This window comes from Drosophila takahashii, chromosome 3R (genome assembly GCF_030179915.1).
Source record: "Drosophila takahashii strain IR98-3 E-12201 chromosome 3R, DtakHiC1v2, whole genome shotgun sequence".
Taxonomy (NCBI): Eukaryota; Metazoa; Arthropoda; class Insecta; order Diptera; family Drosophilidae; genus Drosophila; species Drosophila takahashii.
The window spans coordinates 32,811,060-32,834,845 of NC_091681.1; the positions used below are offsets into that span (position 1 = coordinate 32,811,060).

The 23,786-nt window shown below is 40.9% G+C and overlaps 1 protein-coding gene across 1 annotated transcript in view; it reads right to left on the minus strand.

Moving 5' to 3' along the window:
• LOC108060432 (cytotoxic granule associated RNA binding protein TIA1-like) overlaps positions 1-23,786 on the minus strand; it is a 91,969-nt gene that overhangs the window by 36,900 nt on the left and 31,283 nt on the right. The window contains exon 3 of the mRNA XM_017146130.3: positions 2,245-2,332. Coding sequence (XP_017001619.2) covers positions 2,245-2,332 — 88 coding nt within the window. The remainder of the gene's footprint in view (positions 1-2,244; positions 2,333-23,786) is intronic.

The following is a 23,786-nucleotide window of genomic DNA, read 5'->3' on the forward strand; positions in this document are numbered from 1 at the left end:
GAAGTGGTTATGGTTTGAGTTTCATTTTGATCCTTTCGAACCAGCCAAATAATTAATTAGCTGCATTAAAGCAAGCACACTCCGGGGCCTTGTGTTTTATGGCCATTATAAGAATGAGCGCCTCGGCATTATATTGTCTAATCGGATTTTTGGTGTGTGCCAGTCCATTAAACAGTTGCGATAAGGAAACTATATATTAGTGGTGCCCCAGAGGCAAATTGTCTGATGCTCCTACCGCTTCTGTTGCTGGGAAAGTGGACAAGTGTGCGCTCGGTGGTTTTGATTAAGCACAAGGTGTTGATTGATTTGGAAACTCAAAGAGACTTAATTATTTTGAAGGGATTATGAGGGCGATTACGGTTGCCATTCCGATTGCGATTGCGTTTGCGATTGCCAAAGGGAAGCAATTAATTGGGGGATTAAGTTTCTTTTGTTTCCGCCGCACAGCCTTTCCTTTTCAATAATTTTCCATCGACTTTCATAATGAGTTCTGTCTTCTGTGCATCGCCCGTCTGCCAAACTAAAACCACAAAAACTTTCGGTTATGGTGAATTTTCCACACACATATTACTTTGTAAAGTTTCCACTGTTCGCCGCCGCAGTTGGAAAGTTAAGCCAGTTAATTAAAAACGAGCTCAAGTCTGGGGGCGAGATTGTTGTATAAATTTAGCTTGCCAAATGAAAAATCCACCCATGAGTGCTGTTAACCTGATGATGAAAAGTAGGTAATGCCGGGAATGGGACGACAACATATTTGCGATTATTTCCCACGCGGGCACTCAAGGCATAAAGAGCAATAAATTAAGAGGCCAGGCGAGGATGGAAGGATGTCCTGGCAAGAGGATGTCTTTGAAGCGGGCTCCTTGGATTCCTTGGGCCCCGCAGGCAGCGCGGAACCACTTCAGGTGTAGATGAAAAATGTAATTATTTCGTAGATTTGCTCCCGCTATAAAATAAACATGCGGAAGAACAGTATTTGCAGATGCCGGGCCGCGGGATAAACCGCTACCAAAAATCCAAGCCAGGCACTTCAAAAGGCCAAGCCCTCAAAATGTAAAATAAACGTTTGACAATGCACAAGAAAAAAATGTATTTTTAGAAATTAGTTCAGTTCAGAAATTAATATTAAAATTTGAAATATCTTTTCAACTTAGTTTTTAAAATTTATTTAACTTTAAATTCTAGAATATACAAAATATAATCTTAACTTAACCTGTATTTTAAACTTTAAGCCCTTATATCGTTAGCATTTTTCTTTTATACTTTTTTTCCCAGTGTGCTCTCGAATAAATAGTTTCTGGCAAAATGAGTTCAACGTTTCTCAAAAGAACCGTGAGCAAATAGCGAGGGGCGAATGGAAGACGGAGACGAAGGCTGATGCTCATTAATTAAGGAAGTGGCAAATGAAAAGCCTGCGAAAAACGCTCCCATGACGTCTTTTTTGGTTGCTGACCTGATCAGCAGGCATAAAAATATATATATATAAGCAGGGTAAGGCGCGGCAAGGTAAGGCAAGTTATACGTATTCCCCACCTGTACAGGTATGTATATAAATCAGTTTTATTTGCTTTCACTTGTTCTGCTCTAATATTTTTTTGGGCCACTCGCCCGGCATCATTTGTTTGCCCCGGCGTCGACAGCTGCTTGTGGCTTTCAACTGGTCCCGGTCCCTATTGCAGTTTGTTTTTCCCCCTTTCTTGTTTTTTTTTTTGCTTTTTGCTCTTTGCTGCTCAAACAAAAAAGTCGAAAATTAAATTATTAATTTATTGCCCGTTGCTCGGGAGCCCCACGTTTCTATGGACCATTCACTCGTGATTTTCAGAAGCAGAAAGCCAGCAGGAAAAAAAAAACAAAAGCAAAGCTAGAAACGAGAGAAATTCACGTTGCTGTGGCCCAACATTTCGCGGTTTCCTTCGACATGCACCCTCGGCTCGCTAATTATTCATAAATTAGGCGCAGAAAGACGGGGGACTTCATTTGCCGTTTGTTTGTTTATTTAACAATTTGCTCGGCCGGCACAAGTGCGGCAAAATGTTCTTTGATTGGAGTTAATGTGCTGGCCGAAAAACATGGATCGATGGTGGAAAAGGTTTTTGCTAATTAAGAAGTAAGTAGCCAGGATCCTTGTTATAAATTAAATCAGAATGAATAGCACTATTTAGAAATTTATGTATTTTATAAAAATATCTTTATTAAAATTATTTCATAAAATAATAAGTTTATTATCGTTCACTTAGTACTTACGATATTTCTCCGAATGGGGTGAATGCATCTTTCAGCTGTTGCGTCTCGATTTCGGCACTCAGATCGCCCACAAAAATGTGAAACTGTTCTGTAAAGACAAAAAGCGGAGACAAATTCAGCGGCAATTACAAGGAAATGGGGGGGCAAGTGTTAAACTATAGTTGCTTAGTTTTGCCATCGGCCATCGGCTACCAGACAAACCGCACTCGACGATGGCCCAGACAGACACTTGAGATGGGATGGCCATGTGTGCCCGGCCAAGTGGCAACCGGCTGAAATCGCAACGTGCAATTGTCCACCCCCGATTCTCGAGTCCCCCAGTTGGCTGGTGTCTGTTGCTGATTTGGGGCCTGACATTATCAAATGCCGCCTGTCAGCCCGGCTGCCTGGGATCTCTCTGCCTCCGCCCAGAATCGCTTCCCTGAGACCCAGAGCCCGTCACTCTAGTTGCCACTTTGCTTGCCGGTTGTTGCCGGCTATTTTCGGCACTCCGGCTCCAGCTCAGAGTCAGAGTCAGAATCAGAATCAGCCGAGAGCCCAGAGCCAGAGCTTCTGGTTCCGCATCCGGTTGCAGCTGCAATCGCAATCGCCAGGGTGAAAAGTGCCAGGAGCCGGCTGCCAGGTGGACACGAGTGCCATCACAAGTGCGCCAACGTGTCATGTTTGCATGCACGCGCTGCCAACAAATACAGGCAAACGTCGATAAGTTGGTTTTCCAATGAGGGTGTAATTCAATAAGATTTTATATATGTTAGCTTACTTTTCAATAATAATGTAAGAGTTACTAAAACTCTTTAATTTCTTTATAATACATTAGAAAAATTCCATTACCTATAATAATTTTAAAGGTAGTCGAAATATAGGAAATATTCCTATTTCTTATTGTTATCAATAATAAATTGTTATAGCAAAAATCTTTTTTTTAATTGAAAATACATTTTTTAATTTTTCAGGATAGTTTATGGGGCTTGCCTGTACCTAGGGCCCCATCCGGCATCCTGGAACTGCTTTTCGGCTCGCGTCCGTGCCAAAATGACATAGTTTCGCATTACAAGGAAATTGCACTTGAATGTGCCAGTCAGTGGTGTACGGCTGATGGGCGTGGCGGCCCTAAACTCCTGCACCACCGCCCCCCATAACCCCACCGCCAGTACCCAATTCCCAACCCACTGCCCACCTCATCATGTGTGCAGTGGAAACAGAGTTGACAAATATGCCAAAAAAGAAAACTCCCCCAGCGACATGAATTACAATTCTGGTGGGTGGTGGCTGGGTGGTGCTGCGCGTCGTCCCGTAGCTGTGGATACTTTCATTTGTCCGTTCGTTTGTCCGCTTGTCCGCCGAAGCGAACAGGAAGTTGTGCTAAGCGTCATTTCCGTTGTTTTGAGTGATTGCAATTGAGATACGGTTTTTGCGGTTTCTTTTTTCGGCCACCGCTGGGGATCCGCATGTCTCCCTGTCTGGCCAATGGAGCACGTGTCGACGCTTCTCTTTTCACTTAAGCGGTTTAAATTCCTCTCGAATCGGGTGTCTGCCTAATGTGCTGTAAAATGTGCCCTTAAAGATTCACTCAGGAAAAATTTTTCGACGAAGTTAGTTATTTGAAAAGGGAAATTAAATTCAAAAAAAAATTAGTATTTGAAATTAATTTTGTAGAAGTTGAAATGCTCTTTCTTTAAATATGCGATAATTATAGCTCCTAAAATCCCTAAGAAAATCCCTTAAAAATTCAATCCACGAAAACCCTTAACTCACAAAAAATGCTTTCCGTGTAGGTCACGCAAAAAGGATTAAGGGAAAAATATTTGACTGGGTCGGGCATTCGACTGGAATGGAATGTTGCCATTTTGATGTTGACACTCAAATGCCTTTATCTCGGTGGTAATAAATTGTTCGGCAAATCCCCCAAATCAATCGCTGACCAATTTATTTTATGCAATCTCTGCATCTGACACATCCCCTGCCCCCCGAAACCTCCGAAAATCCCGCAAACCGAATGGAGCTAACAATTTATTGCCCTAACTAACAAAACTGCAGCTGCAATCGCTGCTGCGTTTACAAACCTTCCCCTGACCTTTCACCCTTTCATCCAGCAATCCTTTCATTCCCCTCCCCACCACCCCTCTCGAAAACAAAAACAAACCGTGGCAAAAACAAATGCACATTAAATCTGCACCAGTTACAAATTTTTGTTGGTTTTAGTCAATTGGTCAGTCGCAAAACAATTTGGACAGGGCATTTTATTTGCCAGCGGCAGATTTTTCAGCTTTTTCTGTGTGTGTGGGCCATTCAAAAGCGGGTTAGGGTTGGGGTTCGGGTTTCTGTCCGGGGCCAATTAAGTTCCAGTCCATAAAATTTGCATCAAAAGGCGACCATTGACCTTTGGGCGTGTCCATAATTAAGAGCCCAAAAATATACCCATCCGGCGTGGCCTGCATTACGCACAATTCAGTTCAGTTCCACAATTAAAGAGTCCCGAGTTCTGGGGCTCCATTAAAAGCAGGGCCAACTTCCCAGCGAGTGGGCATAAAGCAGCTGGCCAAAAGAATTCACAGCCAAACACCAGAGCACGAAAATGAGCGAACATCAACGGCGGGGGAATGGGAATGGGAATGCGAATGGGGATGGAAATGCCGGGTGGTACGTAATTCGACATAAAAATATCGTAAATCTTAAATTAGAAATTTCGCACATTAAAAACTTGGAAATTGCATTTGGCTTTCTGACTTCAACTTGCTCGTCCGCTGGCTTTCAGGCAAAAGGCGAGAAATTCAAGCGGAAACAGCCGAAAATATACATAGGGAAAAATAATTTATATATGTTTTGTTAGAATTACTAATTAATTATATTGATTATTTTCTTAAGTATTTGTTACTTCAGAAATGATTGGTGTTTAAAGCAGCATAAAATGTGAATTAATTTTAAATTTGTAATTAATTGTTTTGAAATTTTCCTTTCAATGTTGAAGTATTTTTGCCCCGATTCTGTTTATATACCAATGTGTATGTGTGGTAACAGAACGAAGCTTGAGCCAAAATCGTAGGGGAGAGGAATCAAGGATCCCCGGACTGGCCTGCATAAAGTCCATTGGCGCACATTTTTAATGAGTTGGACATAAAAAAGTTTTAGCTTTTGAAAAGCTGCTGTTGAAATGAAGCCAATGAAACCCTCGCAAACACCCAAAGTGCCAAGGCAAATAAGGGAGACGAGGAGGATAAGGATGAAGGACAACGGAAGGAGGCCTTTGTCTCAGCGGGGATTTGAGTGTTGTCCTGCCTGCCGTCTGCTGTTTTATTGCATAATCGTGAGTCAATCAGCGGCCGGAGGGAATCCTTGCCATTTCCTAGGACCTCTCATCTAGCGAACAACCCACCACCCCCATATTCCTTCCCCCTCTTTCAGTGGATCACGCATTCGCTGGTTCGACCTTCATCAATGCACGTGAGCTAATAAATACGTGCTGCATTTTGCCCTGACCTCCCCAGAGAGGAAAAGCCAGAGAGCAAAAGGGGAATCGGTCCCCCATGCAATTAAATTTCACTTCAGCTATACCGGTTCGCTTTAATTTGCCGAATTTAATTGAATTGCGAGCACATCAAATTGCGCATACGCCCCATGGTACGTACGTAAACACACAAGTGCCGCACACACACAGGCGGGCGCAAAAAGTTCGAAAAACATCGCATTGCGATAAAAATGTACTCTAATTTCGTTGGAAATTATAGATTTGTATGGTAATGCGTTTCAATTTGCCGGCATTTCTAATTCATTTCCTGCGCTCTCGCGATTATCGAGCCCAACCAAATTCAAATGATGAGCCATTAAACGAGGAGTGGCTATCTAAACTGCGGCGCTCTCATTGCGGACTATAAATAGGCGATTCCCGGGCGATCAATATGCCACAAATGTATGTAATTATAAAATTTGTTTCATGCTTTTGTCAACTATTCAAAAAGTGAGATCATAATACTTTAAGGTAGTCAAAAGTTTCGTTGGCCTTTCTTCTTTCAGGCACTTGAATTCTTTTTTGGAGCCCCTGTTTCGTTTTTTTTTTGGCGTTTTTCCAAAACCGGAGTGACTACAAATGTGGTTGAAATGTGCGCGAAAAGCGGCAAACCGCAAAAGTAGCTGAACAAACAAAAATGTGCCAGGCCAAATCGACAGAGAAAAAAGCGATAAAATGGGTTGTGGAACGGAGGTAAACACTACTACATGTTCACCGACAAGTGTGACGGACATGGACATGTGTATGCCACGCCCCCTCAGCCCCTTCCACTCGACGGCAGAAAATGCAAAATGCAAACACAAATATAAACACAGATGCTAACTAACCACATCAACATATCTGCCTGTGTGTGAAGTTTAGACTGCTGTGCAAACATATGAAAATGGAGATTTTCACGATGGTCCATTTTGATGTATTTTGCACGGAAATTATGTTACAATGCCACTCGTATTTGCATCGCCCCCCGAAAAGCCGAGCAATTATGCCGGAAAAGCGGGGATAACAGATCCCTTGAATCGCTGTACACTTTTCATACGGGCCCTCGACATTGGAAATGCATGGCCTCTTGAATTAAATCAACAGCAACTCAAGCTGAAAATGCCGTGTAAACGAAAGCGGTGAGTATACGTATATCCCGGCTATGCCCCGATCCTTTTTCGAGTGCCCCGGGGCATATTATAGCCATGGGCAACGCATCTGCTGGCCAAGAGAGCCCTTGCCGCCCATTGTGTTGGCCGAATATAATTCATGGCTCAGCCGGAGAATTCCCTTCGTCAAGCTCTTCGGATATAATAAATGCGAAAGATGAACTAAATAAAGCAAAAGGGAAATATAGTTAAGTCCTTAGGATGATATTTGAATGTAAATGAGCAGAAGGGAAATTTAATAGCTCTGTTCTTGGCATTTGAACGAAGGCTGTTTTAATTAAAAAATATGTAGTTGGAAAACAATAAAGCCAAAAACCCCTTTCTCAGAAAAAAGTTAACATTCGATAAATGTAACTTCCAAATTAACGCATTTAAAAAGGATTAAATATCCAATTAAAATGTATATAAAATAATTCCGGAAAATCTCCATTTGTTTTGTTAAAATAATACAATCTAAGAAATGAAAATCTCAATTTGTTTTTATTTTAAAAGTTTTAAATATCCATATCCATATGTAAAAACATTTGGGAAAATCCCTATTTGTTTTGTTAAAATAAGTTAACATTCGATGAATATATCTTCCAAAGAAACGCATTTAAAAAGTATTAAATATCCAATTAAAATGCATATAAAATATTTCCGAAATATCTCAATTTGTTTTGCTAAAATAATACAATCTAAGAAATGAAAATCTCAATTTGTTTTGTTAAAATGAGTTAACATTCGATGAATATATGTTCCAAATAAACTTATTTTAAAAGTTTTAAATATCCAATTAAAATGTATGTAAAAACATTTCGGAAAATCCCTATTTGTTTTGTTAAAATAAGTTAACATTCGATGAAAATATTTTCCAAAGAAACGTATTTAAAAAGTATTAAATATCCAATTTAAATGCATTTAAAATAATTCCGAAATATCTCAATTTGTTTTGCTAAAATAATACAATCTAAGAAATGAATATCTGCATCATCAGCACTAGCAAGTTATTAAAGCGCTTTAAATGCTTCCAACTCCCGGTAGTTTTCCTCCGGAATCAGTACTTCTGTTTATCAAAGAAAACTCTGCATTTTGGGAGCCAAGTTTCCCTTTGTTGTTTACATTGTCAAATGGATTCGGAACCGCCGCTTGCACCGCCACCGTTAAAAGCGAAGCGTAAAAGTGCCACAAAAGTTGGCATGAAGAGGGGAGAAGGCTAAAAGCGAATGGATTAAAACACGTGAAGCACGCGACCTCAAAGCGCATTATTTGTTGTAAAAAAGTATTACACACACACGTAAGCGGGCTGAAACCAAATGGCAATCACACACATACACACATAGAGAGGAAAAACGAGTGGCAGGGAAAACCTAATAAGCTTTTGTGCAATTGCAAGCCATTGTGCTGCAGCTTTGCCCGGCCAACCCACAGAAAGCTAATTCAAACACCTGCCACAAAAGGTAGGAAAAAGCCGCGTGTGTGTAAGTGAGGGCTGAGAATATGCAAACGTCGAATGCAACAAAAAAAGAGAGGAAAAAGGATAAAAGCGAAAGGATTTTGCCAGCCGCAAATGCATGCAGCGCGTATCATTTAGCCTGCCAGCAGCGGCGGTCCTTCGGTGGTGCAATGCATTGCAATGGCTGTGGTGGTGCATTAACACATGCGCCAATAAGTATGCAATGCGCTGTGACATTTTTAACGCTTCCAACAAAGACAGCAGCAGGCGGCAACAACAATGCTCCTATGTATCCCATGTATCTCTAACCCTCTCGCTCGCTCGCCCTGTCGCCTTCACTTTCACCGTCTGTTGCACAGAAAATCACGATTACAGTGAGTCAAATGCAGCAGTACACAGGGAAAAATGTATATTAATTGTACTTAAAGCAATGGGAATTCGGAAAAATAGAGTAAGCATATTAATATATATAAAAACAAATGCTTAGTATTTTATCAATTTATTTTATAGTCTAAAAGTATGCAATAATATATTTTAAACTCAAAAGTTCGAAGAATTCATTCAGGAAGACGAATATCCTTAATGCACTGCATACTTTTAGACACTTATTTTGGCATTTAAAAGAGTTTATTTGGCACACCTTCTATAAATAATTTATTTTTTTCTTCGATGAAACAATAGTTGTGATATTAATATATGTGTTTCAAAATAACCTAACATAAAATATATTTCTTTCCCTGCACAAGCAGCATCAGTTGCATGGAGAATGTGAAAGCGTGTCGCTGTTTGCTGAGTGACAAAATTAGATTTAAATATGCCCCGCCCGCAAACGCCTCTTGGCGAAATGTCACCGCATGTCCTGCTTCCTTGCTCCTGGAAACTGAAAACTGGAAAGCTCGCATCGCATCTCGATGAAAATGAGCTGTCGGCAGGGTGAAGTGTTTTTTGTCGCGCATATGGGACGCCAGCATTTAGCTGATTGTTTTTTATTTGTATTTTATACAACGACGACAGCGGCTGAAAGTTTTCGCTTCGGCTTATATAAAAATCAATTCCCTATCCGTACACACGCTTATGTGAAAAGTTTTCCCATGAAACTCGAGACGCCTGTTCCCTCACAATGGAACAATGGCGGCCATCCACGGGGGGATTACATATTTTCAATATGATTATTTTCATTTGATAATTACTATGAAAGCTCGCTGAGCTATTACGAAGTATTGATCCGATTTATAGAGACCTTAGGGCACGCCGCTTATTAAAAAACACTTGGCCCCATTTCTTTGTTTCAATTTCTGTTGTTTTTTTATTTTGGCAACTGCTTCTTTCATTTCCGCCCATTGTCTGTCAATCGGCTTGGATCCTTGGATCGCCTTCCCTTGGATCCGCTGCCACTGTCTTTGTCATTATGAAACGTAAAACGAAAACGATTTACAGTAATGCCAACACTTTGCCACCCTGCCAGTGTCTTTTCCGCCCCACCTTGCCGTCGTCCTTGTCGCCGCCCGACATTGTTGTTAAATGAAGAAAGTATTTTTCAAATGCGAATTTCCGTTATGCTCCTCGCCCTCGACATGAAGACATTTTTGACTATTGTCTGGCAGAGCAGCGAGCTAAAAGTAGAAGCTGAGGCAGCCGAAGACAGCAACAAAGTCGGTGCACTTGGAAAAATTAGTGAAACTAAGTAACCGATTTATTTTAGGCTTAAGGAAGGCTAAAAGCCCTTCTTCCTTTCACGGCTTTAAAATCATTTTTAAAGGTGCCTAAAAATATGCATAAAAAATTTTCATCAAGTTATTTTTATACTGCATACTTCTTAGCACATAGCACAATTCAATTTCATTTAAAAACTAAACTTTTTTAATTATTTAAAGCAACAAAAAAATAAGGAAACCTTTAATTAAAATAAAAGAATAAGAAAAACATTTACAGTATTTTTTTTCTGTGCACAAAACTATTGCCAATGACAACGAGAACGACAACGACAGCGAAAGACGATGAGCACGACGCTGATGATGGCAAGCGTTTCCGCTTTTGTTGTTGTCACCGTTGTAGCTGCCTCAGTTCTCAGTTGTTGTTGTTGTTGTCCTGGTTGCTGTGCGCGGGACACACAAAACATTGAATGACATTATCCTTTATTGCTTATCCCACGCCTTGCTTTGTGTCCTGTGGCCCGCGTTAACAGCTGTGCGCCCTACACACACATACACATTTGCCACGCAAAATGGTCGAAGGAACTGCTTTTTTTTTTGTTTTGGGGGTACTAGGGGCAAAAAGTCAAAAGGGCATACGCGGCGTATGCGTAATATTAACTAGAACTTGCAGGACAAGTGGTTTGCGTATGTGTATGTGTGCTTCTGTGTCTGTGTAGCGGGGTGAAAAGATCGAGGGCAGCCGCATTGTGTCCACCAGGACAAACTTTTTCATTTCCCCGCGGAAAAATTTTCGAAAAAATTTCATTTCCCAACGACTGAAGGAAAAACTTTGCACCAAAGACATAGAAACTAGTTAGGAGGGCGGATATAAGAGGGGGGTTAGTTGAAAGTGGGGCCAACAAAGCTGAAAAAGTCATGTCGTTTCATTCCCCCAACCACCCCGAAAAAACCAGCCACCCACTCACTTACACTCATACACACAGACGCACACACAAACGCATTTCACGAAATAAAGTATTCAAATAAAATATGCTAAAATCTTTGAAGTACTTCAAATAGCAAAAAGTAGAAAAAGAACCCAAACGAGACGAACAAAAAGAAAACGCCACACAGAAACAGTCGAAAACTTTTGATAGAGCGAAAGGAATACGGTAAGGGGGAGGGGGTAGGGGAGTAGGAAAATGGGAAAGCCAGGGAAAGCAAAACTCCGCATAAAAGGCATCGAGAGAAATAAAGAAATGGCAGGCGAAATGGCAATAGCCAGGCACAAAAAGTAAATATCGTTTATGTTGTCATAACGCGCAATGCCCTGCAGCCAGGCACCACCCACTTTTAAGGGCCACCCGCACCACCCAAACCACCCACACCACCCACAGATTGAGCTCGGTGCGCCACAGCCTTATCATTTGAATTTTCCGGCGACGTGTTTGTCGAGCTGGAGCCGATAAAGATGCGATAAAGTGAGAACAAGTTGTCGGGCAGCCGGAGAAAAGTTTTGACCGAATTCTGACTTTTGCCCGGCTTTTGCCCAGCTCGACTTGACGGACATTATTCGGCCAGCAGAATTGGCAATTTGTGTAAATTATTGCCTCAACTTTTTCGCAAACTTTCCTTCAAATTAATATGATGTTATGAGAATTCATTTGATTATTTCAACCGTTTGACGACATAAGTCCCCGTCCCTCTTTCGTAGCATACTTAATTAAGCAGAAACGTTGCACAAAAGTTTCGCTCGAAAATGGTATTAAAAATTCATATTTGCCTCGAAATTCGTCGTTCGTCGTCCGCACACATGAAAAATTCACAGCTGTTAGATTTAATTTGACTGCAAATAATATATGAACAAGGCGGGTATTTGTCTTGCTGGTGGGAAAACTCGGCTCAAACTCAAACACTCTCGACACTTTGGCAACGGCAACGGCAACTGGAAAACTGTTAACGGAAATTTTGTGTAATGCCCGGCAGGCGGCTGAATTTATGCATTTTAAATGATATGTGAGAGAGTTTTGGGCTCTGATTCTGGTTTTTGGGCGAGGCGGCTGCAACAATATTTGGATTTGCCAATGTGTCGGCGCTCTAGCGGAATAACCAGCCATGTTTGCATTTCAACAAAATGCAGCCAACTTTTAGGCGCAAATTGTCGGCAGATTATATTGTCCTGCCTGTCATAGTGTCTGTATTTCTATATGTGTGTATGTGTGCACTAATGCTGCGGCAAGTCTGCTGGAAATTATCCACATGCCAGACGATTCTACATTTTCCATCGCAGATCCTGATATTTGTTTTTAATTTTTCTGCCCGGTTCTTTTCGCTCTGTGTGCTTTCAATTATCATTGTTTTGATTATTATTTTAATGTTTTGCACAAACATTTAGCTCATCCCAGTTGTCTGACTCATCTGCATCTACTGTCACATTTGTCCGCCTGCTCTCTTTTATTTTTATTTTTTATTTTTCGTTGTTGTTCGTTAGCCGCCTTTGTTTTGTTATTATTTATTATTTTTGCGTGACACAAACATTTCATTACACTTCATTTTTGGGATCAGGGCATGGAAGATTATAAGATTTTAAATAAAGTTTTAAGATAAGCTTTAAATGTAGAATTTAAATACTTAAATATTTACTTGCCTTTAGTTCATTGAATAAATATAACAATTTCAAAATGCTCTTTAAATCCTTAAATTGGAAATATCTTCTTTATATAGGCCACTGCCTTGCCTACATATTTTATTTGAGTGACCAATTCCTGTCACACCTGCGCCACTTGTCATGGAAAACACTTGAAGCGTTATGTAACGCAATCATCTGTGCATGGCCAGCAGTTGTGAGTTTGATTCTCTAAAGGAAAATATCTTTTTTAAGGGTTCATATTGATTTGTCTATTTACGCTTCAAATGTGTCATTCGTTCGTCGCCTTCCCCCAGCCCACGGATTATTTTGCAAAGGGACGCCTCGTCAAATTGTCATATCGAATTTAGCTGGCCAACAAGCTGCATTGATTTTGGCTGCCCGAGCAATGTCCTGGTCACGTTTATTGTGCAATCGTGGCAATAACGTTCAATTTGTCCAAGCCCCAACAAGTTCACCAATAGAAGAAAAAGAAGGAGTCAAAGGCCAGGGCAAAGTTCACCGCAAAAGCAGTTCGATTCGGGCAATTAGAAGGAGAGCATAGACAATTGCAATGCGATTTCGATCGTATGTTTCGAGAAGTAGAGGTGAGAGAAGTAATATTTTTATTGAAGGTATAGAGTTTAAAAAGAAATATTTTAAGTAAAAATCCAGATAAACATATTTTAAAAATAAATTCTAGAAACTCTCACTATCATAAGAAACCCTCGAAAAATCATTTAAATTTAATATTTATTAAAATTATATTTAGAGTTTTTAATGACAACTTTTAGAATTATTTAATCATTTTTAAAATACTTTTTTTAAGTTTATCTGCTTGTAAGACTCCCCATCACTGCGGACAACGTGTCGTATGCTCAACGCAAACGCATGCAATGGCAAACATTTTTTTGCATATTGCCACACATCCACATGGCCACATCCCCACCCTCTAAGCCAACTTAAAGCGAGCCAAGGCAAGCCACATTTATTGATGTCTCAATTTCCTTTGCCAAATCACCTATTACAAATCGACAGGCAGCTTTTGTTGGTTCTTACAACTGCTTGTGATGGTGGTAGTCGAAGTGGTGGTGGTGCTGCTGCAGCAATTCGTACAAATTTGGCTGGCAAATAAAGCGCCTGGAAAAGCTGGAAAAGTAAAAATTACCCTTCTGGCTGGTAATGGTTGGCAATTTGTTTGGCTCTTGCCGTTGCCATTTTGGCCATTGCACAAACTGCAGATACGTGTGGGCCAAAATGGATGGGTGGTGTTCGGCGGTGTTTGTTGCTACACTCATTTGAGGTGAAATTGATAAGAGTGCCGCCTTTTATGCCTCATTTCCAATAGTTTGGGCGAAAAACCCCGCTGCTCACTGATAGCAGTTTGATCATTCCATTACAGCTCGCTGCAGCTTGAAGCAATTTGCCACAAATTTCAATCAAACGTGCTCGCTAAAAAGTTGCCATAAGTTGCAACACCACCCACTCAGGTGGTGCAAGTGCCACGCCCCCATTCTCCCATTCCCACTCCCACCACTTACAGCTTACAAACTTTTACATTAAGACATTAGCGAAAAAGTTCCTTTTTCTCCTTTTTTTGCCCTTTTCCCAGCGCTGTTTGCGATTTTTCTCTCATTCGGCTGCAGCTGCAACAACTTTCGCTCGAACTAATTTCTTATTTGTTTGGCTCTTGCGGTGCAGCACGGAAAAGTGCGGCGGAAAAGCGGGGGAAAACTGGGAACTGGCACTGCCATGTGGCAGCGACTGGCCGGCAAATGGAGTCCTCCATTTTCATTTGCTCCTTTTCTCCCTCTCTTTTTTATTTTTCCTGCTGGCCAGCGGGATATTGCACATGAAAAACTTTTCGTATTTTCATTGGCTTTGATTCGGTTTTGCAAATGGCTTAGCATTGTTGAGGAGTCGAGAGTTAAGAGCTGATTGGATGATCTTTCGATGGCCGTGTGCAGTCGTAATGGGGAATAATGCTAATAAAGGCAGCTGCGCCACGCGGATTCAATTTAAGTTTCTGCCTAATTATGCGGATTTCTTTTGATTACTTAAAATGCAAAGTATTCTGCTCAACAGCTGCCTCTGATTATGCTTATTATTAATGCATTTGCAAGGGGGACTAGGGATATTGTTTCATTCCCTAAGCTTTGAATGATCAAATCGTCGCCTTTCAACCTTCTAAGCTGCACAGCATGATGATCCATTTCATCCGCAGATATAATTTCCTCTCCATTTCCCAGCAACCGCAGCCTTGACATTTTCCCCCTTTCCCCCTCGCAGCACTTTAAAAATGCAAAACGCGTTAATGGCAGCCTGGGCAGCACCTGTGCCACATTGCCGGTGGTTCGGGTGGTTCGGATGGTTCGGTTGGTGCAAAGTGAAGAGTGATGGTGTCCACGTTATGGCTCGCTGCCTTTTTGCACTACTGCAACGCACTTGGCTGCGCTACGCAATTTCCGTTTCCGGTTGCGCAGGACCAGGGCCAAAGGCAGACACAACTGCAGGATAACATCCCGGCCTCATCCTTGGCAGCCATTTGGCGCACAAACAATCCGTTAACACTTTTCTGCGCTGCTCTTTCCTCTTTTTCCCATCTTTCCCCCCTTTTCCACGCTTTTTGCAACTTTGTGGCGCTTGTTTCGGGGTTTCCGGACTGGGAAAACTCCTGTTGCTGTCGCTGACGCGACTCCAGGTTGTAAATTTCCATTAAATGTGCATTTTTGTACAAGTTTTTGAATTAAACTTTTTTCGCCCTGGCCATAGCTCAGCTCAGCTGGCTGGCTGTTCGGAAGGCTGGCAGAGCAACTGCCGAGCTCTTAGCCCGCTGCGCCATCGCCTGGCAATCTTGGCCAACCGCTCGTGCAAAAAAGTTTGCTCGCAACTGAAACAAGTTCATTTCCGAGGGTCTCATTATTTTGCCAAATGCAGCAGATACGTTACGTGTAACTACAGCCAAAGTAGTAAGCGCCGAAATGTCTGCTTAATGTGGGTTCTCTTAACTGGAAATGCTTTTGCAAAGATCTCTACTAGAGTTTTCTTAATTTTTGATTTTTACTTAAGTTTTCAAAGTATCATGTATCCGAATTGGTCTTAAAAATGTATATATAATTATTTATTTAATTGTTTATTGTATCCAAACGTTAAAAGTTCTAGAAACTTATGAATTAATACCTATATTATTATATAAATTATAACAAATAAGTTATACAAGCTGTGATGTTTGATATTTATAAATTGTTTTAATATAATGCTTAAATTCTTCACCAAGAGCCAAGAGCTCCGAATGGTTTTTCTTGGCGTGTCTAATCTGTGGTCTAAATTTTGTTAAGCTTTCGCTCTCAGTTGCAGGCGAATGTTATAATTTTGCACACCGCCCCCTATTTTTCTGGCCACATCTACAACCACATCCAGATCCACATCCTCAGCCATATCCACACGGTGCATCTGTCGCTGGCTGGGCAAGTCATAAAAATCTCACGAAGGGTCAGGCTAAGTGGGACACTTGACCGGGGTTCAGGGGATTCCCAGTAGTGCGGTGGCATGCTATTATTTTTAGAATATGACCGAAACATGCAAAAGATTTCTCGCTAGCAGTTTGCCAAGGGCTGTGAGGGAGAGAGACAATGCAGCCATGGCTTGACACTGAAAAATGTGAAAATTATGCAGCAAACATTAAAGAAACTATGTAAATTGGCTGCTGTTGCTGCTTCTACTGCTGCTTTTGCCGGGGGGCGTGGCATCTGAAGGAGGTAAAGATCCCCCTGCCCCCTCTAAATCCACCAGGCCATCAAATTTTATTCCCATGGCAAGTTTGACTCACGCCTAATGGTTTTAATTAAGCGACTGCAACTGCAACTCCGACTCGTGATTTGCATGTCATGCATGAAATTCATTAGGTTCTGCCGACGTCTGCTTAGTGTCTTACCCGTCCTGCCAGAGAGTCGCGCCTTTCCAGCTTCCTTTGATATACTTATACATGGCATTTTCTTAAGCAAAAACTTTGCTGGCAACTAAAACCAAACTTGACATAGTTTCGGCAAAAATTGCAGCTAAAAACTTACTTAATTTCTACCAACTGCACTTACTCTGCACCAACTGTCGCCGTAGGGGTGGCGATACTACTTCTTTTCTGGCTCTTACACGGAGAGAAATCTTGCTAACGGTTTACAAAAATATTAACTGCGTGGTGATTAAATCGAAGAACTTCTCTGATTGAAGGAAAGGGACCCAAGTATTGAAAAATTAAATTGAAGGGTAAAACTCCATTCTATAAGATTTTATATAAAATATTTAAATTTTTTTTAGAAATAAAAAAAATATTTGTTTACGATAAATAAATTATAATATAAATAATTTCCAAATTCAAAACCTCTTTGTTCTTAGTGTACCCGTATTTCTGGAGGTGCACGCAGACACACACACATGCCACTCTTATTTGCATAGTTAGTCAAGTTTTCTTTGGCCCAATGGGGATGGCCAAAATGGGGTCGGGTGGCTAAGACCTGAGACAGTGGCAACTGCTACACTGCTACTTCTACTGCTACTTCTTCCCGCATGTGAAGAGTCCACTCACTTTGACACTATTTCAACAGCAAATAAACATGGGGTTCAGGGGGTTGGTTTTGCCGTCTTTTATTTATCTTTGACACTTGCTAATTTTTGTTGAGTTGTTGATGAAAATATTTTGCCTGGCAAGTGTCAACTTCTTAAGTTGTTTAGCAACCAAATACAACGAATTTGACTTGGCTCTCCCCTCCAAGGGGGTTTAGGTTTTTGAAGCCCGACTGACGACTGTCACTCGCATTTTGCACCAGAAATTAGCCCGTCTAATAACAGAAATTCCAATGCCAAGGAATTTTGCGAGCTAAACTACGACGAGCGAACTTTCGGGTGAAATGATGCTGAAATCTGTGCAACGCTCTAATGATTGTTCATGTCAACAATTTGCAAAACTAAATGAACACATTTCGCAATCATAAATTATGCAATAGCACGGAGCTAGCATTTTGCCCACAAACACATGTGTGTGCCAGTTGCCAGTTGGCAGCAACTTGTTAGCCAACTAGGAGACTCCACTCGACTCGGCTGGCCATAAAATACAAAACAGGCAACAGAGAACAGGCAACAGAAAACTGAAACGACGGCAAGACACGGAGCCTGTTGAGGCCAACATGGCATACTGACAACATGTGTTCTGAGGTGAAGCTTATAAATAAATTATTGATAAGCATCTGGCATAGAGGAAACGTCAAAAGTTGTATGCTAAAATAAGCACGGGACCAGTGACGTGGCAAACTTGTTGTGCTGCTAGCTTTTGAATTTTTAAATGCATTGAAATTACTGCGGGAAAATCTAGAGTAAGTGGGATGAAAATTTAAATTGCCGAAGTCGAGGCGAGAAACGAGGGCAAACTTTTTGCAAGTTTGTTGCGCATTTTTAATTAATTTTCTTGCCTCTTCCTCGCTGCGCCCAAAGGTATGCCATAGAATTTTTCGCCCGGGCTTTTAGCCATATTTAAACGGCCCACACACACAGTCTGTGTTCAGTATGTGTGTGTGTGTGGTGCATTGACATGTCAATAAGAAATGAAAATGAATACAAAGATGGGTGTGCGCTGCCCGCTTGCCTGCTGCCTAGAAAGCCTTCTGAGCATCGACGGTGCTGCAATTAAAATTTTAAGACAAATTAAAAACGGCAAACTGCCAGCCGACACAAAGAGAAAAAAGCGGGTTAAACTATAAAAAAATAAAATTAAGATCTGTTAAGAAAGAAGTAAGCACACACAAAAAAACACACCATGATCAAATCGTAATGCGCATGGTAAACTTCTGTTATTTATACGCATATCGTATTTACCATGCAATACCGGTTCAACTGAAATTGGGAACATATCTCTTTGATTGGAGTTTTAACTGCTATATATTTTTCCCAGTGCCTTCGCATAACACTTGCAAATACAGAAGGAATAAGCCAAGGAGCGATAGGAGTGAAAAGATTTGCACTTGGCTGCTGATTGCAGTTTCCGACTCGTGTCCCCAATTTGACATTTATGCGAGCTCAGGCAAGCGTTTCTTAATCGAAGCAACTGCGATTCCTTTCTTTCCTGGCAATTGTACGAACACATGTATATGTGTGTGTGTGTGTTAGCCAGGATATCGGCCTGCAGGCCAAGGCAAAGTTTGACAACCTCCTCCTCCGTTCCATTGCGAACTGAAAGTTTTAATTAATTTATTTTGCCCAACATTCGCTTTGTCTCGCCGACTCGCTGTCTGTTTGCCTGGCAGCGCCTCAATAAATGTTTTTGCCCTGACCATAAATGATTTATTTGTTATTTATGCGTGCCATGTTGGACAAGTGATGGCTCCTTCCTTCGACGGCACAATCAGTCCAGTCAAACAACTTTATTTAATGTCAAAGTAAACACGCTGTCACAGCCTCGCTCGCCGTTCTGTAGATGGTGCACTTGAAAAAATATATTTTTTAAAGTAAAACTAAAGTGCAGAATTTAATATTTAATAAATAACTTATTTAAATAGTTTTTTATCCTAAAAATCCGAAGTTAATTATTAAGATATTATTGTAAGACCTTTGTACCTTTATATTGTATGTAAATAAATTATAAATATTTTTTCCCATTAAATATCCCCTCCCTAGATTTTTTTGTAGTGTGTATTTCGCCCCACTGTGTCACCTGAAAATTCCGCTTCATTTTTCCCATTTCCCAGCCCCATTTCCCAACCCCATTTGCCAAACAGCCGCTGCTGCGTTTTTAATTTGCACATTGCGGTCGGCGGGGCGGACTGCGCGCGCATTTAAACGATTTTCGGTTAATTATACGCCGTTACATAATGACATTTGCGCAGAGCCACGCCCACAGCGACCGCCCACTTGCCATTGGGCTGTTAACCGAGCTTCCTGACGGCCAACCGACCGGCTTCCATTTCATTTCAAGTGTCTTGCGCTGTTTGTTCAGGCTCTGCGACTGTGAACCTCTGGTTTGCATTCCTCGCGGTTTCATTACCCAGCCACAGTTGCCGTTGACAGTTAGCCGCCACCCACATTGAGCCACCCACTGAGCCACCCACATAGCCCACCCACTCTACCCACCCACACAGCTGGCAGTTCATAAATAGCAGCGTATCCTTCTGTTCATTGGTATGTCGTCAGTGGGCCAAAAGCCTCGAAAGACAATCGCTGGAGATGAAATGCATGTGTCAGATTGCATAAAATACCAGAAACGAGTGGCGCGCAGTGCATTAATTCCGCGGTGAAAATCCCGAGAATTTATGTTTTCTTCATTTTCACTTTGATTTCTCCATTTTACAAAATATTCTAAATTAGAGTTTTTGGGCAGAAGACAAATTTAATCCAGTTAAGTTGTAATTATCTGTTGCTTAATCATTAACAAAATATTTCAAATAAAGCCGAATGGTTCATGAAATAAATATATAATGACTGCTATTCGATTGTAAAATAATATTTTGCAACTGTTTTTTTATTACCGTTACAAATATTTAAAAAATACGAAGCATTTTTACAAATTATTTTAAATTTTCATCAGAGTTTCAGATTTTATTTGGACTTTGGGTTTCCTTGTTTGTAATTGAATTATAGGTACTTTGTGAAATTTTTAAAATTGCAATTACAATTACATCGCCATTTTCTTTACAATAAAAAAATAACCTGCTCCCCTCGATGGCCTTTCAATATTCGTTGTTAAGCGAACACGACCGCAGAAACCATAAAACTAACAAAAATGCAACGTAAATGGAAATTAAATGCACCAGGGAATCGCTGGCGAAAAAAAGTGGGCAAAAAAATGTGCCAGCAGCTAACAAAACTTTGTGTTGGTCAACTGTATTCTTTTTATCTTGTAATGTTGGCGCAAAAAATATTAAATAACAAAAAGCGCTCAAACAAAAGCAAAGACAATAACACCAGCAACTATTTACCATATTTTCGACCCTCTGGATGAAAAAGATGGAATTATTGTTTGTATATGAGGCTGGGATGATGCACACAAACGCAAACACACAGCAACGCATAAGGGCATGTGGCTGGATGCGTATTTATGTATTTAAATTCAATTAATAATTAAGGTGTAAATGCATTTGCATGCTGGTTAATTAAATTTGTGCGGCTTTATTAAAGGAAATTACGTATTTTAATGCGGCAACCACCGCAGAACCACCACTCGCAATAACAACAAAAACAAGAACGACAACGACAGGAAAGCCCCGATCAAAGGATGGTGAATGGCTGTGGGATAATGTAAATTCCGGATTCCCGCCAGCTGTTTGCCAGCGAGCTTAAAGCCAGTTCGAGCAAACACTTAAAGCCCCGAGTGGATGTGGATGTGGATGTGAATGGTGGATGTGAGTGCCGGGATACGGATACACAGGCCGGGCGCATCTATAAATATTTCATGCGTTGCACTGCAGTCATTATGGCATTCATTAAATATAGAGTGCACGACATCCATACCCCATCCATGCCACATACAACTGCAATCCACCCGCAGATAGGGAGCGTCAACTAAAACCGCCTCGCATCCATAAATCTCTACCAGCCTCATCTTCCTCATGGCCATGCCATGCCACCGCTTTTGTCAGTAGTTATTCATATAAATATACAGTGGGTACAGTGGGCACAGAGGCTACAGTGGGGCCACAATGGCACCGACTCAGTCATGGTGTTAGTGTATTTCTGATTTGTGGTCTGACAGTTTAACCAAAACTGCATGCATGTAAATTTATTTGCGCTCATTTTTGTGGGGCACAGAGAACAGAGAACAGGGGACAAAGTACATGGCACCGCCTTCCCCGCCACGCTTACATATGTCAAAATATTCAATTTATGCAGCGGCAGAAACAAAATGAGCCCAGAAGAACGACAGGGCTTGAATAGAGTAAATAGAGGGTGAGGGTGGGATTTTCGCACAGGAGCAATGAGCCCGGAATGTCAGCCATTATTTGGCGTGTTCCTATTTCATTTCTGACGCTTAATAATGGTGCAAGTGTAATAGGCGTTTTGTTTTATATTAACTAAGAAATAACAAACAACAATAAATATTTAAAATTTTAAGAAATTAGTTATTAATTTAAGAATTTTTTATATATTGCAAAAGACCATTTTATAAATAAATCAAAAATGTTATGATTATATTTTGTAGTATTTTTAAATACATAAAATAATTTAAAGAAATTGTGGATGTTGCTGAATGTTTCAGAAATAGTGTAATTCAATTAAGTACTTTAACACTTAATAGTTTGTAGTTATATATTCAAATTGAATAAAATCTTTTTACTATTTAACTTTCCTCTTCATGCAAATTTTCAATCCCTCTGATCGCAAAAGAGTATCCATGATGCAGCACAAGGATTGATATATTTGATTTGTCATTCAACCGACCACTTGGCTGGTGCTCCCCCTTTTGGATCCGCCTTCCTGAGCCCCATTTCAGCTCTATATATATACTTTGCATGTGTGACATTTATTTTTGCATGCTGCTGGCCACTGACAATGGGTCAGTTGAGTTCAGTGTTCAGCTTCCAGTTTCCAGTTGCCGGCGCCATTGTTCCCTTCCGACCAGGCCCAAAAGCGAAGCCAACCGCTGCCGTTGGTGGCTTGACATTTCTGACATTTGCAACATTTATGGCCCTCTGCTGATACCCCTGCCACGCCATTTCCTCCACAGACCGCACGCATAAATGGATTGCAATTTCGCAGCTCTTTACGGCAATTTGTTGGCCAAAGTGCTTCATTCGATCAACTTATTAGGGAGCAGTCTTAAAGTCTCTGATCTTTTTGAAACACTGTTGCAATTGACCCTCACCTTCTGGTTATTTGTTATCGCCGATGCCCCGTCTTTTTTTTACAGCCGCCACATTTTTATAGCGGCCATAGCGTTTTATGCTTTTTTTTCACATTACCAACTGAACGGGAAAACAAGCAGCAGAACTAACGTGCTACTTTATTTGCAACTTATTCACTTCACTCACTTCGCCCGAAACTCCCTCATCATGCAGATTTAGTTATTATTTGAAATTTCATAATACTTTTACAACTTTATGCAACTGTTTCGCTGGCGGGGCTGCCTTAACGCGGATTTCATGCTTTATTTTTTGCGGTTGCCCAAAAACCACCCACTCAGCCACCCAACTTGGGTTGTTTACTTTTGCAATTTTCAACGCTCCAACTGCATGCCATTTATTTCAGCCTTCTGCCCCCCTTTTCGCCTCCATCTCAGTCTCTGTTTATTTAGCCGGGCTTTTTGCTTTTGTTTCGTAGCCTCTGCTAGCTCCATTTTTATGTAAAACATATTTTTCTTAAATAATTTATTTTTGGTTCTTGTTTTCCTCCTTCGTTCCTGCTACTTTTCTGCTGCTTGAGCAAACTAAAATGAAGCTTTTATTGAGTTCAGGTGCGCTGTGCTTTCCCACTCTCTTTTTTGGCTCTGTTTATAGCCATGTCTAGGTGCTACATGGAAAAATACTGGATGATAAATTGCCAGCTGAAAAATTTAATATAATCTGAAGATTGAAAGAAGAGAAATCAATAAATATTATAAGAAATTTAGTATCCTATTTTAAAAATTATATATATTTTATTCAATTTTAATCTAATATCCTTAGATTGCTAATCTTTTTCAGTGCACAACTCCGCTGGCTTTCTTTAGGGCAACTTTTGATTTCGCCTCTTTGCTTCTTTTTCAATTTGTGGCCACATTAACGTTAGAGGAGAAGAAAAAATATGAATGCACACGAAAAGTGTAAAGAAATGGCCCGGGCCCCTCGTGAATGCAAAGCCAGGGTGGTCTGGGTTTTTTAGGGTGGACCCAGAGTGGGTTAGAGCCGGGTAAGCCGGAGTCTTCGCGTGCACGGAAACGTTTAGCCGCCGCATATTGCCGGGCTCCGGTGGCCGAAAAGCGTCTGCTTTTATTTTTAGAAAATATTGGCACTATTTACCCCACTCCTACAGTCGGCAGATTCAGTTTACATTTACCTCGTACGCCACTCGAGGACTCGCAGGACTCCTCGGGCTTTGTTCTCCGGGCCAAATGGGGGCAAAGTGGAAATGTTTGCTTATGCATGGCCAAAAAGTGGCTCTGCTTACCTGCAATGGAAAAAGAGAGAGAAATGGATATTAATTAGAGTGCAAGTCGTAGTGTTTTCTATTTGCCTGC